We start from the raw sequence: 15,059 nt of genomic DNA on the forward strand, positions 1-15,059 counted from the left end.
TCTATCTATCTATCTATCTATCTATCTATCTATCTATCTATCTATCTATCTATCTATCTATCTATCTATCTATCTATCTATCTATCTATTTATTTATTTAATGGCTAAACAAATCTTTTAGGCTAATGATTCAGTACCGATACATGTACCGAAAGGATTCAGTTGTTCGCTTTACTACTCATTCCTAGTTCCCATAGATACTATGTTGTGAAGAAGATGAACGGATTTTATTTGGTGTGAAAAAACTATAGCATAAAAATAGTTTAAATATAGTTTTAAAACTATATTTCCAGTTCCAGACACGCCATGGAAAAAGTGATCTATTTATGAAGATTTTCTGCACATAATAATCAATAATAAAAGGCGAATTATGAGTTCAGGAAACATGAGCTCGAAAAACCTGTCTGAGGTTTGTATAAACAAATATTTACAAACCTACATGGAATGAAATTAAATTTTATTTAATATTACCCAATGTGTACTTTAAGCAAATGGCAGAGGGCTGTTTGTTTGTTTGTTTTACTGTCTCCTGTATGAGATTAGTGCGAAAGGAGGATTTGTTTTATAAAATGTTTCCTAAAAATATTTCCCAGATGATTAAGGATCAAGATGTTAGATTTAGTAAGATCAATATTTAGTATCATTATTAGCTTGATATCATAAGAAATTTTTAAGGGTGAATTATTACAATTCTGTATGAATAAGATATCATGCTGTTACAATATACAAAAAAAAATTGATTTTGCCATTTCTACTATAAGTTTAATTGTATTTTATGTTTATTGTTAACTTATGTTAAATTGTCTAAGATGGATGACTCAAATAAATCAGAGGCAAAATGCCCATCTCAAGAATCTGCAATCGAGAAACTCTCTGCATCCAAAAGCATTTCCCAGACTTCAGAGTTCAAGCAGGACAGATGTCTGCATGGTGACCTTATTATAAAGGACAAAGCAAATACTCAGTAAGCTTTTTTGTTTTCAAAGTTATTTTACAGCAACTTATTTAATACAAGTAGATTGACTTGGCTTCTGTGGTTTTTCAGTTATCAAGCAGGCATGAAGGCTGTAGATCAGCTAGAGTTTGAAAGGGCTGTCACTTGCTTCACAAAAGCCATAACACTACAAACAGAACAGGTAGAAACAAGACTGTAATAAGAATTGATACAGTCATAGAATGAATATTTGGAATAATATAATTATTTCAAATTATTTTCCTGTGAAGTCTCAGCTTTATGCAGCGAGAGCAGAGGCTTATCTTCAGCTGTGTGACTTCAAGTCTGCAGTCCTGGATTATAAGCATGTTTGTTACCTGGAACCACAGAAAAAGGCTTATTTTCATCGCCTTGCCTTTGTTTATTACCTGCAGGTAACTATGATGGATTTATAATCTAATATAGTAAAGCATAATATAATCTCGAATCATGTAAGAGACATCATTGAATAATTTTTGATATTTTGTATTTATCCGAATAAAAAAATCTTATCTTGAGAGGAGGGAGATATGAAATTAGCTGTGATAGTTTAGGATAACCACTGTCTAGACATTCAAGTTATGATGTAAGCTTGGATGCATTCTTAATACCAACAGGGCCAGTGTTATTGTGACCAGGGAATGTTCCTTGAGGCCTTGGAATCTTTTGCTAAAGCAGTTGAACTGAAGCCTGACTTTATACCTTATCACATCAGAAGGTTTGTATACCAGTGAGCCACTTGTTCTGAAATCTTTGAGTGTTGAGTCTATAAGACTTTAAAAAGCTTAAAAAATATATAAATAATTTAGAGTGAGATTCTCAAGAAATCTGACTTTATTTGTTATGTTAGGCTCACCCGTCAGTAGGGGGAGCTGTAAGTCTATTAAAGATTCCTCCATTACAGTTGTTCCGAGCCTCCATTTAAGTCCTCTATCTCGATCCTAAAATGGGAGCAAAGTAAAATTCAGTGTGTATGTTGTACTTGGTGTATTCTTGTATCATAAATAAAACTCTCCATAAATCTCTCCGTAGCTTGGCATGTCTGACTGCACTGGGTCGTTACTCTGACGCTATCCGGCTGGTCACTAACTGTCTCAATAGTGAAACTCCATCAGCTGATCTCTTCACACTAAGAGCACGTTTACACCATCAACTCAATCAGGTCAAATCTCTCCCTTTATTACATGTAAAGGAAAGTTTAAAAATGAAGCAACAAAAAGGAAAAGCTTCTATGTTATTAAGTTCATCTAAAGGTGACTGCTTCTCCTCAGCTCACACTATGTTACTATGACCTGAAGGCAGCTCTGAGGCTTAATCCGAGCTGTCTGGAGGCGCGGGCCTTGCTGGAGATGATGGAGAAGGGAGCCGAGTGCTCTCGCCAGCAGGCAGTGGCTAAAGCTGTGGAGGGAGAGTTGTCTGATGCCCTGAGAAAGATTACCACAGCTCTAGAGCTGAACCCTGAAAATGCACAATATTACCTTTTTAGGTGAGGTGATACTAACACATAGTTTTAGTTGGGTTTGCCTAAGTTTATCGTCACCATCGAAGTAACATATCATAACATAAGATTACACAGGATTGTATAGTCTACAATCACAGAAAAGAAATGTTATCTTAATTTAATGTCTAAGTTTTCCATTAACCTTCTATTGTGATATTTATCTACAAGTCCATATCAGTATGCTTATTATCATTTATTTTTATATTATAAAGACTTTTAAATTCTTAATTCTGATTGGTCAGAAAGTATTTTATTGGTATAACAGCAAAAAAGACAGTACTAGCTCAAAACACAATTTTATATTAATGTATTCATTATAAAATATTATTGTTTAATAATTTCAGCTATAATATCCAAATAAAGTAAGATTAATAAATGGATACGTTGATTAAAAACGTTTCTAAGATTTGATATGGTTAAGGTTTCAGCAGGAGAAATCTATGTAACATTTAAGTATTAACACACCGATAAATCAAAATAACTGATTTTGATTTGACATTTTCAAATAGTAGCATACCCTGTCAGATCCCTACACATATTATCATCTCTTGCAAATATATATCTTCACAGAGGGATACTGTACCGCAGACTGAAAGATTTCACTGCTGCTGTAGAGGATCTGATGCTTGCTGTGGAGTTCAGTGGTGATGGAGCAAAACATCCCGAGGGGGAAATGCCGGAGGAGTCTAAGGATCTTGAACAAGATGCCCAAGTCCAACTAGTGCTCACTTACAATGATTTTGCGGTCCAGTGCTTCACCCAAGGCTTCTACAGTGAGGCCACCATGCTTCTCACAAAGGCCATCCATGACCAGGGAGATGAGAGTGGGCTCTTTATAAACCGAGGAGGTAGGCTATGAGTAATGTGGACACAGTGAGTTTAGACTTACAATGTATATTGGCTTTGTTAAAAGTCTTTCCCTAATTTCAGCCAATATGACATTTCTCAGTAGGAAATTTATATTTGATATATTTTATAATATACTGTATTTAAATGCATTGACTATTCACTATACATTACCGCATAATCCATTTTGATTACTTGAAATTAGTCACTTTTATTCTATTAAGATCAGGTTCACTGCCCAAAAGCACTGCTCAATTTGTATACTCATAACCATATTTCTCTTACTTCAGACTGTTTCTTTAGGCAGAAGGAGTGGCTTTTTGCCCTGGCTGACTACCAGCAGGCTGAGGAGTTGGACCCCCAAAATACAGTCATTTGGCTTCGCTTGGCTGTTATTCACAACACATTGGGCCTGCATAGTTATGAGAACCTGTAAGTTTACCTGGTCTATTGAAGTATTGGACAACATTGCCATCTCAAGCGTGGTAATGTTTAGCTTTGCTACCACTGTTGAATTCACCATTCAGAAGGTATTGATTACATTTTAGAAATAACAGCTCAGGGAGTATTGTGGCTGTAATTGAAATCAAGTTTCTATTAAAGCTATTCTATTATTTTAGCATTTATATTTATCAGGCTGGTGTCAGGTAAAAGTTTAGTGTTGTGGTCTAAGAGGAATTAAACACTTTACTTTTTGGAAAATTATCAACTTCATGGTACTGTAGCAACACATCCATGACACACCGTTGACAGAATACCCTGGAGATAATTTATTATGTAATGGGCATATTAGTATTGAGAACCTATTGAAATATTATACACTGCCTATTGTATATTCAATATAGCACTTATTATGGCACTTGCGGCTTATTCTTGTATAATGTATGTAGGAATTTTCAGGAGGCAGTAGACAAGTTTTCTCTGGCCATCAAGTACAACCCTGGCGTACCTCAGTACTATGGGAATCGTGTTAAGGCTCTTTTCAAGCTGCAGCACATGGAGGAGGCCACACAGGATGCTGTCTGTGCTCTCATCTTAGATCCTGCTAATAATGAGGTACGTAAGTTCATCTGCATTTGTTTATCCATGCAGAATGAAGAATAATATTGTAAATTTAAGAACACTATCTTGTCCAGTGGCCCAACTGCACGAGAAACAAAATTAATGTTGCTCTATTCCAAGGGTTTGTTTTTTCCCCATTTTTCCAAAGCAACTTAGAACTGACACAAGGCTTGAGAACCCAAAAGTCACATTTTGGTACTAATGGAATCTGAAACCTCAACCTTCTGATGAGTAGCCCAAATCCTTAGTCACTGAGCCCCCTCTGCCATAAAGGTATTGTTACACGGGAGGGCACATATTGGTGTTTGGTGGATCAAGATCTGATTTAATTTAATTTAATAACAGTAAAAATTATATCAGATCTTGATATAATATAAGATCAGATCTTGATCCACTTGAAACACCAATATAAACATTTTAAAAAATAAAGAAAAAACTTTAAGTTAACAGTAATCAGATTGCATTGGTGTGCCTTATACTGTGGGGCATGTGACTTTGCTCAGAATTAACCAGTCACTTCCATGGTAGATACATGTTTGGCACAAACAAGACAATCCTAATCCTATGGTGAAGCGTGGTGGTGGCAGTTTCATGCTATGTGTAGTCACCTATTTTGGCATGAAAACTGCAGACCTACTGGGGAATGACATGAAGAACATTGTATACAGGAGATTTCCATGCAGTTTGAAGTACCTGGAGCATAAACATAAACCAAATCAAGATGTGCTAAATTGGTAGACCCTTACCTTAACTGAGTGCTATATTACTAGCAAAGCATGCTTTAACAAAGTGTTATTTAAGGGCTATACACACTATTTTTTTTTACTTAAAACGTTCCTTTTTTTAACTTATTTGTTTGTTGCTATATTATTGTGAATGTGAGTAAAGTTTAATTTATCTTGGTTACATTTTTTTACATAGCATAAAACTGCAACTGTGTGGCCTTCATATTCACTGAATTGGCTGTATATAACGGTCTAGTATTACAAGGTACAGTAAGTGCATATTTATATTCATGTGTTTTTCATTTATTAGCTTGTTTAAGTTCTATAAAGACAGACTAATTAATAAACAAATATGCTCTTTGTGCATAAGACTAATGACATTGCACAAGGGCTAGTGAGATTTGACCTCACCACTAAGATATCCACATGTGAAATATGTGCACTGATAGAATCTTACCACTTTAATCCTCCCTTTTTAGTGGCCTGCTCTAAGTAAATTTCTCTTTGTGTCTGTTTAAGTCTTATCTTCCGAATTTCTGTCCATAGTTGTTACATCTTTTACTACTGAAGCACTTTGAGGAATTTGTTTAGATGTGAATATTTTTAAGATGCTCCTGTGTAAATCAGGATTCATCTTGTAATGGTCTCCTCATCATAAACAAACAAAAAAAAAAGCAATTCAGCTTCACAGGCAGTCAAACTGCTGATGTCACCATGCTTCACAAATAAGGTGGTATGCTTTGGATCATGATCAGGTTCTTTTTTCCCCTCCAGACTTTCCTCATTCCATCACTCGGGTACAGATAAATCTTTGTCTCATCTATCCATAATATCTTGTTCCAAAACCCAACAGGTTTTTATGTTTTTTTATTTTATTATTGTTCTTTTTTTTTCAAATGGCAGACTGGCCTTTTTATTCATAAGGCTTAATATTTTGGCTGTGTGGCCTTTAAGGCTTAATATTTTGGCTATGTATATAAGTGATTTATTGTGATTTTCCAGCCTTAAAAAGGTCTGCTTTACTTTAGTCCTTATGTTGAAAGACAACATAAATAGAATCCAGATTCAAACTCCACATCTAGAAGAAATGCTGGACCTTCATTTAGTTCTCTTGTGTGAGGATTATGAGGAGCCAAAAGCTCATTTACTCATGGTCCTTTGAAAGAAGAGGGTACAAAAGAACTACAGTATATGGAAAGTATGGTTCATCCAGTTGAAATGTTCTTAAATTAAGTTGCCATTTTGTATTTTGACCTCAAAGAAATTGCTGGATTTCAAAGTAGGTATAGAGCCAAATAAAGTGGTGTCACTGTCAACTGTAAATATAAAATAATATTTGTTTAAGGACTTTTTCTGAGTACTGGCATGACATGTAGTGTTATTTGAAAGTATATTATTAAACATTGAAAAGTAAGATTGAGCATTCTTGGTTAATATGTTGGAAAAAAGAGAAAATGAAAGCAAACCTTATGCAGATGAAATGTGTATCAAATGTGTTATGTGGTGTGTGTTATTCTGAATGTCTGTGGTCAGCTCGTCCCTCTGCTGCTCAGACTTTTCCCAGGCTGCTCTCTGTCAGATGTCATATCCAGTGGCATGGCTCAAACAGCCAAAGCTCGGCTGATGGAAAGGATCCAGTCCTGGAAACTAGCAAGCTTTCCTGTGTCAAGGTGGGAAAGGGATTTCTTTGGTTTACATGAGCATATTCACATAGAATTGTTGCTGTATTCTGTGCCACCATGGCATAATTCATTGTGGTTACCTGTAACTGCTGTCTCCGCATTTTCAGGCTCTCCAATAAGCTAGAGAGGATGGTCCTTAGACATGACACCGACAGCCAGCTGAAAACAGACTTAGAAAGTGCCTTAAGCAGAGCGGATGTGAAGGGGGGTTTTAAACCTGTTGAATACTTTCAAGAGTTAATCAGGAGCAAGGAAAAGGTATTCCAACTGAATGACCAGCCATTATTAATTATTAATTAATTCTAATTGTTAGAAATGGAAACTAAATAAACACTGCCTGTTTCTACTCAGTAGCACAGGTGCATTTTTAAATAACAAATTATTTCCATTCCTTCTTATTTTTGCATTTGCATTGCTAATTGAATACCCATTCAAAGATGAGAAAATATAACCATAATAATTTTTAAAATGAATTATATAATTGTATCATATTACATATGCACCTTCTTTTGTATACTGTGTATGTGGTAGAATGACAATAAATCTTGAGTTGATTTGAGATAAAATAGCAATTGGTTTAATAAGCAGATATTTATGTACCTTAATGGTAACCAAATTTTTTTTCCAGGTGAATGAAGTAGTGAAGAAGCTCCTGCATCAGAGGCAGTCTCTAAGTTACACTGGACCTCGCATTGCTCCGATTTGCATTACACACAATTCGGACCTGGCAGCTCGCACTTCGAAGCATCCGTAATCCTTGAGAAACTTTGGAGGCATGGGCTTTAATATGTAAAATATATAAAATGTTTGAGTCTTATGCATGAGTTTAAACTGAAACAGAGCTGGACATGGATGAATCCAGTTAGAGTCTTATAGTGTGTGTAGATGCTTATTTTTGTAAACTACCATGCTGGAAAAGACTTTGCTTCCCAATTCAGGTAAAACAGAGTGAACTACAAACACAAAGGACTACACCAAGCCTCATGGTCTCTATGTGTATGATTATAACTATGCTTATGATTCTTTGTTGTCTTTTGCCTGTGTAACCCTGTTTACATGTCCCAAATAATGAAAATAATCAATAAATGATCATATCCTGCAACTGTCACTATCTCTGCTGTCTGATGAGGTGTGGATGAACAACATGAGCTTTTATAGAAAAATCTGTCACACACCATATATATATATATATATATATATATATATATATATATATATATATATATATATATATATATATATATATAATTACATTTATAGTTACTAGTTTTTAATAGTGTGGAAGGTCTGTCAAATGAGTTAGTTCCTGTTATCACCACCATAAGAGCTGTAAAAAGTTGTTTCCTCATCTGCTTCATTTTTTTTCTCTTTTCAAATTAATATCGCTAAAATAAAACATTTTGCCATATTACTGAAAAAAACACAAAATGCAAAGCCTTCTGTCCTGATGGCAGTGGTGTTCCATGGTGGAAGATATGCTGAAAAGTTCTGAGTGTCAATAATTTTATGTTTATTAACCACGTTTTAATTATTTTATTATTAGGATTAGATTTGACAGGTTTGTGTGAATGAGCTGTTGCACTCAAAACAATTATGCTAAAATTAGGATATTATAGACAAAAACACAAAATAAAGCAATTCATTGCAGTAGAATTCTTCATCTCCTGTTACTCTCCTGGGCTTGAGAGATTTTATATACTGAACATTTTGTTGTGCAAACTGAGTTAAATAAATGAAAGTGCTCCTCAGAAAGCTGTGCGCCTATAACAAAGCCACACAGTGTGTGAGTCTCCTACGTGTTTGTTCAAGGGGAGGCATTTGTAGAAAAATAACCTAGGTTTTTGGAAGATCGTTCCTTAATTATGCTTGGTCTATGGGTAGCTCAGTGGGTAAGTACAGTTGTGAGAGGTCTTGTTTTGTTCAGAGCAGCTGTTCTTCAGCGGCTGGGAGAGCAGCTGAGAGAGAGGAGGGGGATGTAATGTCTAGAAACACCCCAACAGCTGATCCCAAGTCCCTGTCAGAGACTACCATACAACCTCAAACAAATGGTGCACCACATATTTTGAGTCTCTGGAGGAGATCCCTAGACTTTTTGGCACAATAACAATAGAGCATCACTTATCATACGGTGTCTGTAATTCAGATATTTTTATGCCCTTATCCAAGATGATAGCATTCTTCTCTGGAAAATGTAGACATCAGTTATAATCTGTAATTGACCATCCTGTGCAGTCCAGTCACTGACAAGGGGACTGAACAATAGTGCAGCTGTCAGAAAAATAAACCACAGAGTTCACGGGACTTAATGGGCCTGCTGTGTGCAGTCAGGAGTTGGGCTTGTTAAAATTCTCTTATAGACTTTGACGATAGCTGTAGTACAGAAGCAAAAATACTAGCAAAATCATTTTGGATGTTATCGTTATTGCCAGATTCCATCAAAAATAGTGTCAGTTAAAAAGACATAAAGGCTCTGCACTGTCTACAATATTTTAAACCAGGAGAGAGAAGTACATAAGCACATTCATCAAAGGCTAACATGGATAATCTTGTATGATAGTCAGTTAAGGCATGGATGAAAGCTCTGGCTTTCAAAGGTTGGGTTGCAAAGCTTAAGAACTGTTCCAGCTCAGTGCATCCTGTCTGCCAGCTCAAGTCTCCATCATGTGCTTTAAGCAGGTGTACCCATCAGATGGTATCAAATTTAAGTTGTCATCCAGTGTGTGTGCAGAAAATGTGTGGGGAAATGATTATAGGAAAGACTGTTTAAACATACAAAAAAAAAAAAAAAGAAAGAAACCAGATAGATGGGTTAATAGACAAATGATTGAACAATTAAAAAGGACTCGATTCATTAATTTGTCTTTGCATTTAAAACAGTATAAATGCATGTTGTTGTCTTGCAGTTTTTAAAGAAATAATCTGGTGGTTCATTGCAAGTTTCTTGGAGAACGGTTCTTCTGTGTCTGCCGCTAAAATCCCAGACTTCTGTAAAGATTTATTTTTAAATCAGAAATGTGATCTACTTTATTCAAATATTTAACAAACATTTATAGGTAATGCTAATTACTATATACTATAAGAATACTTTCTTTTCTACTAACTTGTCAATGCAGATTGGTATAAAATAGGAATATAAGACAAAATGTAACAAAATAAAATGTAGACTTTTACACAGTACTTTATGTGTGAGGGCTTAAACCACAAACAAAGTGGTTTTGAACAGACAGTAGCCATAAAAGAGCTCAAAAGTGCTTCATACTGGCGTAATAAAAGAGTCAGGTTACTCTTTTTGGCAGAATCGAGACTTGCAGCCAGGATAGACAGGAGCTGGCAGCTTTTCCCCAGACAAAAACACCTTTCTTTGGGCACATGAGCCAGTGGCCTGGCCCACAGTCAAAAAATGCTTTACGGACCTAAATTTCATTCACATTTGGCAGGAGACTGTTTTGTCTAAAACATGTCGCGTGCGTTTGTAATTTTTGGATAGTGTTAGGAGTAGGCTGATGGATCAAGCATAAATGGATGGAAATTTGACAGATGACGAAAAGTGAAGGGGATTACTACTCGGGTTTTTATTTGCCCGTACCTTTGAGGATTATGTAGATTAACTGTCTTGAGCATCTTGTAAATAAAACAAAATATAAGCTATGGAAAACATTTTAATTAAAAATAAACATTCACAATGCAACTGACCATTTTTAGTAAAAAAAAAAATATATAAATGTATATATATATATATAAATGTATCATGAAATTGCAGCCTTGAACTAGTAGTGGCATTACAAAAAATAAATATATTTACACAGTCCTTGACATACTACATAATACATTAAAAAAGGCTCTCAAAAATGCTCTCGGTAGACTGGAATAAACACACTACTTTCCACCTGCTGCAAGACACATCTGCATGATTGTTTGCTTCTTGTTCCTGGAACATTTCAGTTTATATCAGCTGTGTTCAAATGGCTGATGTACCAAATGACATGGCAATAAATATGAAGAATAAGATTTGGTTGTTTTTTTGGTTCTGCTATTTTTCAGCATTTTTAACTGCATTTAATGGCCATTTCTCTTAGAGAAATGTAGACAAGAAATCTCTCCTGAGGTACATCTTAAAAGACAATTTATTCATTCTGGAGAAATAAAATGTCTGCTATGTTTCGCGACTCGTAAACTTTCCAGCTGGACGTCAGCCGTCTTAGTAACCCTATGACTATCTGTTTTTATACGACCGCTTCATATGTCTACAAATTTGGAGGCAAAGCCTTTAGTAGCCTTTTGCTCTAAACTTTACAAGGGCATCATTTCAACATTAAAGTCTGTGTTGTGGTACGTGAGTATGTCGCCCCACACATTCTTGGCTTGCCTGAAGGTCATATAACTGTCCTCACTGTTGGATTGCTGGTAGCAGACATCTTTTCATGTTACATTGTGCGTGGCTGGGAGTGGTGAAATGGAAGGCCAGGTCTGCATACCCGCTTCCAGGGCTTTTGGGGTGTCGTCCAAATAGTACGAGCATTCGCTTTTACTGGTGATTGCGATGTCTATGATCAGACCAGTCAAAAAAAAAAAAAAAAAACAGTTTAGGATTCAACAGTTAATGCTCAGTAAATAAATATTTTGTGCACCACTATTTAAATAAAACTATGCTTTCTAGCACTACCGCTAAAAGAAATGAGTTTCAGCATAAATCATACACAGCAGCAGAGTGTGTAGCAGTTGAGTTTGGCTGCATTGCGTCCCGTCCCTGCATAGCGGTTCTTCTTCGGAAGCAGAAGTACGATGGAAACAGCCAGTGACAGGTGGTAAAAACTGTGCACATAAGCATAGTCCCACTCCTGAAACAAAATGAAGGTTATTAACACAGAATTACATTATACATGTGGGTGTTATTTTTAATTATTATTCAAGGCTGAACAATAATATCCTGGGTGTATATTGGAGCCATAGAGATTACTGGCTTAATAATCAGAAACAGTCAGAATTAGTATTTATTACCTCAAAATAGAAGCGAAGCATCAAAGCCAGGGCTCCAAAGCAGCATCCTGGTCCCACTTGCTGAGTATACACACTTTTGTCTGGGTACAGGCCCTTTTTTTCTTTCATTTTTTGTAACTGGAGCAAAAAGAGGACAAAGTTTGTAATCGTTGCAATTTCATGGTGGAGCATCTTTAAGAGCAATGGCTGGAAAAACTGACTGCTTGAATAAAGTGTCTGCAGCAGTTATAGCTGTCATAGTGTCTGTATTTTTTGATGTATCGTGTTATGAATTTTTAGTTATCGTGAGAATTATTTGCACATGAAATTTTCCTTCAAAATATACCTGGTTAGTTTTTAGCCATTTTATTCACTTTCATTGTGGTTGTTGAAAGCTGGGTGTCTGGAAATGTTTGAAATGTACTCAATGTATGGGATGTGGCAGCTCAGTGGTTAAGGTGTATGACCTGAACTGAAGGTTGTGAGTTTTAGGAAGGTTCCAGGACCACACTGTTTGCCACTGCTGAGCCCCTGAGCAAGGCCCTTAATCCTCAATTAATCAGTTGTATGAGATCATATTGGATAAAAGTTTCTGCCGATATCTACTGCCAGCAATTTAATTCTCATTCTGATCAACCTGAATGAAAAAAATGTACCGCATTTGCAGCTCCTATCACATATCACACATTCAGAGTTCATGAGCAGCATCTGCAATTGTTCTTTTCTTTCTCTTACCCATTTCACCGTGATCATGAGCACAGCTGTGCCAATGGGGCCAGAGTAGATCCCGTAGCCCCAGCGGTCCTGGTATATCCTCACAGCAGAGGTAAGCACTCCAAACATGGTGAGCGTTGAACGCTTAGGCTCTTCGAAATCTCCTAGAGCTGTATGTCCGTGGAAGAAAAGAAAATGAGTACACACTCTTCACACGACATGCTGGAATCCCAGACATAAACACATGTCATTTTGTTAGGATGACTCTCAAAAATTAATATTCACTGTCCACTGAAATTGGAACAGTTTGCCAGATTCTTGAAAACTATGACTTAAAATACTCATACAGGTGTTCAGGCTTATTCCAAACATAATATTTACCAGTTATTAGCTCATTTACGTATCAAGATCTATTGAATGAACCTATTCAACAGTTTAAATCTATTACAAAAAAGCATTTCATGTCCTGAGACATTTACACTTACCTAATAATGTAACCCAGATAGAGACTGATGTACCATAAACACTGAAGTACTCCAAAATCTCATATTTCATGAAGCACAGAACAGACAGGCCTGGTCCATCACAAGCATGATAAATCTAAAATACAGAAAACCTTCAGATATTTTGTAAAAGAACTAATGCCCTTTTCCTCAAATCTAAACAGATTTACTTACCATTCTTTGGAAGAAAATAAACTATATAGTGTTTATTAACTAGGTAACTATAAGTAGTAGTAGTAAAAATAAATAAAAGTGCTTGTAAAGCTCTATATTATCATATGCTAAAAGCTCAGTAATGGCGACTTAGTTAAATAAATGTGCTGTGTAATTACTCCTTTTAGGATATTAATGTAAAAATATCTTAATGGCCATGTATTTGAAATGTACACATACACATGCATTCAAAGACAAAATTGTCATGTTCTACAAAATTGTTTAAATGAGTTAATACATGAAAAATACAATTTATACTCTTTACTATAACAAGAATAAGTTGTCACTAATTGCTACAACATGTATTTTGAGTAGGTATTGTTAGAAAATGACTAAAATAGGATAGAAAGCCTATGGGTCTCTTACCGATGTGAAGAACATTGTAAAGAAGTAGACCATGGCCTCCATGTGGAAGCCTCTTTTTGCAGCAATGCTGGCTGCAGGAAGAAACACCAAACTGCTGATGGTAGGCAGCAACATCTTAGCAATAAAGCCTCCCATTTTTCCTGATATAAAGCACCCTGAGAATAACAAAGTTAAAGAACACTCATGAGAATTTCCACTTGTGAGTTTCCTAAGCCATTAAATTTGGAGATATGGCAGAGATTGGAGAGCTGTCCCTCTTCATGCACATACACTCACAGACCTACAGCTGACTCTCCAGAGGACCTTTAAAATTTAAATGGCTCAGAGAGCAGCAGAAGTGCCCTATCATACATGTGCCCTATCATCAGCTGAGCAGCTGTTGGTGTACAGCAGTTTTAGAGGCCACACAGTCCCTTGCTTTCACTCTGGCAAACATTTTTAAAATTGTAGAAAGTAAAAAGGAGTGACACCAAGCAAAGACATTTGTGGTAACACATTTTGAACTACAGCATCTTAACACAGTCAAAACATCATCCTTAATACATTCCAAGGCTTCTTCATGGTTAATGGTTAACTTCAAAATGAATACCTTCATTCTTTTCTACTTCATTGGTCAGTATAGGCGCTCTTAGTCCTGTTGATCCTCATGGGTGAATCAATCCTTAGCAGTGGTTATAGAAACAACTGTTTCTTTTGGGTTATTGATGTTGGCCATGCAACAGTAATCCACAGCACCTGTATGCGTCACTGCTGCCCTTTTGACGTGAGTGTGGTTCGAAGGGTTTAAAGAATGTGATTTGTTTAGGAAAGAAAGACTGTCGAGTCTTGTGAACTCAAGCAGATCTACACAGAAGAATCTTCAGATCTTCACATCTACAGAAGGCGTATTTTCAGCAAGCGCAGTCTACACTATTATTGATTATACCATTTATTCAACCTTGATTAGTGAACACTAAAATAAATATTTAATGATATAGCATCCCACAAAGGAAAACCCGTGGCTGAATAATAATTACTGCATTGTGGATAGGTTTACTATGCCAAATTATTATCCTGACACACCCTGTTGTCAAGTCTCTTTAATCTTCTTAATTTGGAAACTTTGCATTTTTCATAAGACTCAAATTCTTCTTCCACACAGGAATTCCCAACAGTATGAAGAGTTCTAATTTTGTCACTTCAAGAGAGAGAATACAGCCATGAGCTTCATGGTTCGTCACAGTTGCGCTCTGCTCCTCTGCAATCAGCTGTCACACCTGCCTTTGGGATACAAAGAATACAGTGTTGTGAGGGTGTATGGCCCACGCCTTACATTCCCTAAGCAGCTTTCTAAATCTATCTCTCATGAAAGTAGCTTGCTTTTTGAGGCCTATGGATAAGACGTTTTGCTCTTTCCCTTAACAAATTCTCTCGCATAGCAAGTGCTTTGTGGGGTCATAGGTTGCTGAAATTGGAGTATCATTACTTTCACTTTAAACTTCTTTGCTACTTATACTA

At 36.1% G+C, this 15,059-nt stretch overlaps 2 protein-coding genes across 5 annotated transcripts; one reads left to right on the top strand and one right to left on the bottom strand.

Annotated features, from left to right (window-relative positions):
* The first annotated feature begins 135 nt into the window (after positions 1 to 135).
* On the top strand, positions 136 to 7,891 carry LOC113637574 (tetratricopeptide repeat protein 16). 2 transcript variants are annotated; one of them, XM_027138277.2, is made up of 13 exons: positions 140 to 409; positions 810 to 964; positions 1,046 to 1,136; positions 1,225 to 1,368; positions 1,591 to 1,691; positions 2,006 to 2,135; positions 2,245 to 2,459; positions 3,045 to 3,322; positions 3,611 to 3,752; positions 4,211 to 4,376; positions 6,641 to 6,777; positions 6,897 to 7,047; positions 7,418 to 7,891. In XM_027138277.2, the coding sequence occupies exons 1-13, from the start codon at positions 371 to 373 to the stop codon at positions 7,541 to 7,543; spliced, it is 1,875 nt and encodes a 624-aa protein (XP_026994078.2). In that variant the 5' UTR covers positions 140 to 370; the 3' UTR covers positions 7,544 to 7,891. The 2 variants fall into 2 exon arrangements, with proteins under 2 accessions (XP_047673937.1, XP_026994078.2); XM_047817981.1 differs by lacking the exons at positions 6,897 to 7,047; positions 7,418 to 7,891 and adding an exon at positions 5,304 to 5,372 and having other exon boundaries at positions 136 to 409.
* A 2,224-nt stretch (positions 7,892 to 10,115) lies between these two features.
* mymk (myomaker, myoblast fusion factor) lies at positions 10,116 to 13,924 on the bottom strand. 3 transcript variants are annotated; one of them, XM_047818847.1, is made up of 7 exons: positions 13,833 to 13,905; positions 13,563 to 13,717; positions 12,966 to 13,080; positions 12,502 to 12,650; positions 11,788 to 11,904; positions 11,487 to 11,627; positions 10,121 to 11,333 (listed from the first exon to the last, which is right to left on the bottom strand). In XM_047818847.1, exons 2-7 carry the CDS (start codon positions 13,695 to 13,697, stop codon positions 11,214 to 11,216), a joined length of 777 nt encoding a protein of 258 aa, XP_047674803.1. In that variant the 5' UTR covers positions 13,698 to 13,717; positions 13,833 to 13,905; the 3' UTR covers positions 10,121 to 11,213. The 3 variants fall into 3 exon arrangements, with proteins under 3 accessions (XP_026994082.2, XP_047674803.1, XP_047674802.1); XM_047818846.1 differs by having other exon boundaries at positions 10,122 to 11,333; positions 13,563 to 13,920; XM_027138281.2 differs by having other exon boundaries at positions 10,116 to 11,627; positions 13,563 to 13,924.
* Positions 13,925 to 15,059: the final 1,135 nt, after the last annotated feature.

The sequence above is a fragment of the Tachysurus fulvidraco genome, chromosome 9 (genome assembly GCF_022655615.1).
Source record: "Tachysurus fulvidraco isolate hzauxx_2018 chromosome 9, HZAU_PFXX_2.0, whole genome shotgun sequence".
NCBI classification, from domain to species: Eukaryota; Metazoa; Chordata; class Actinopteri; order Siluriformes; family Bagridae; genus Tachysurus; species Tachysurus fulvidraco.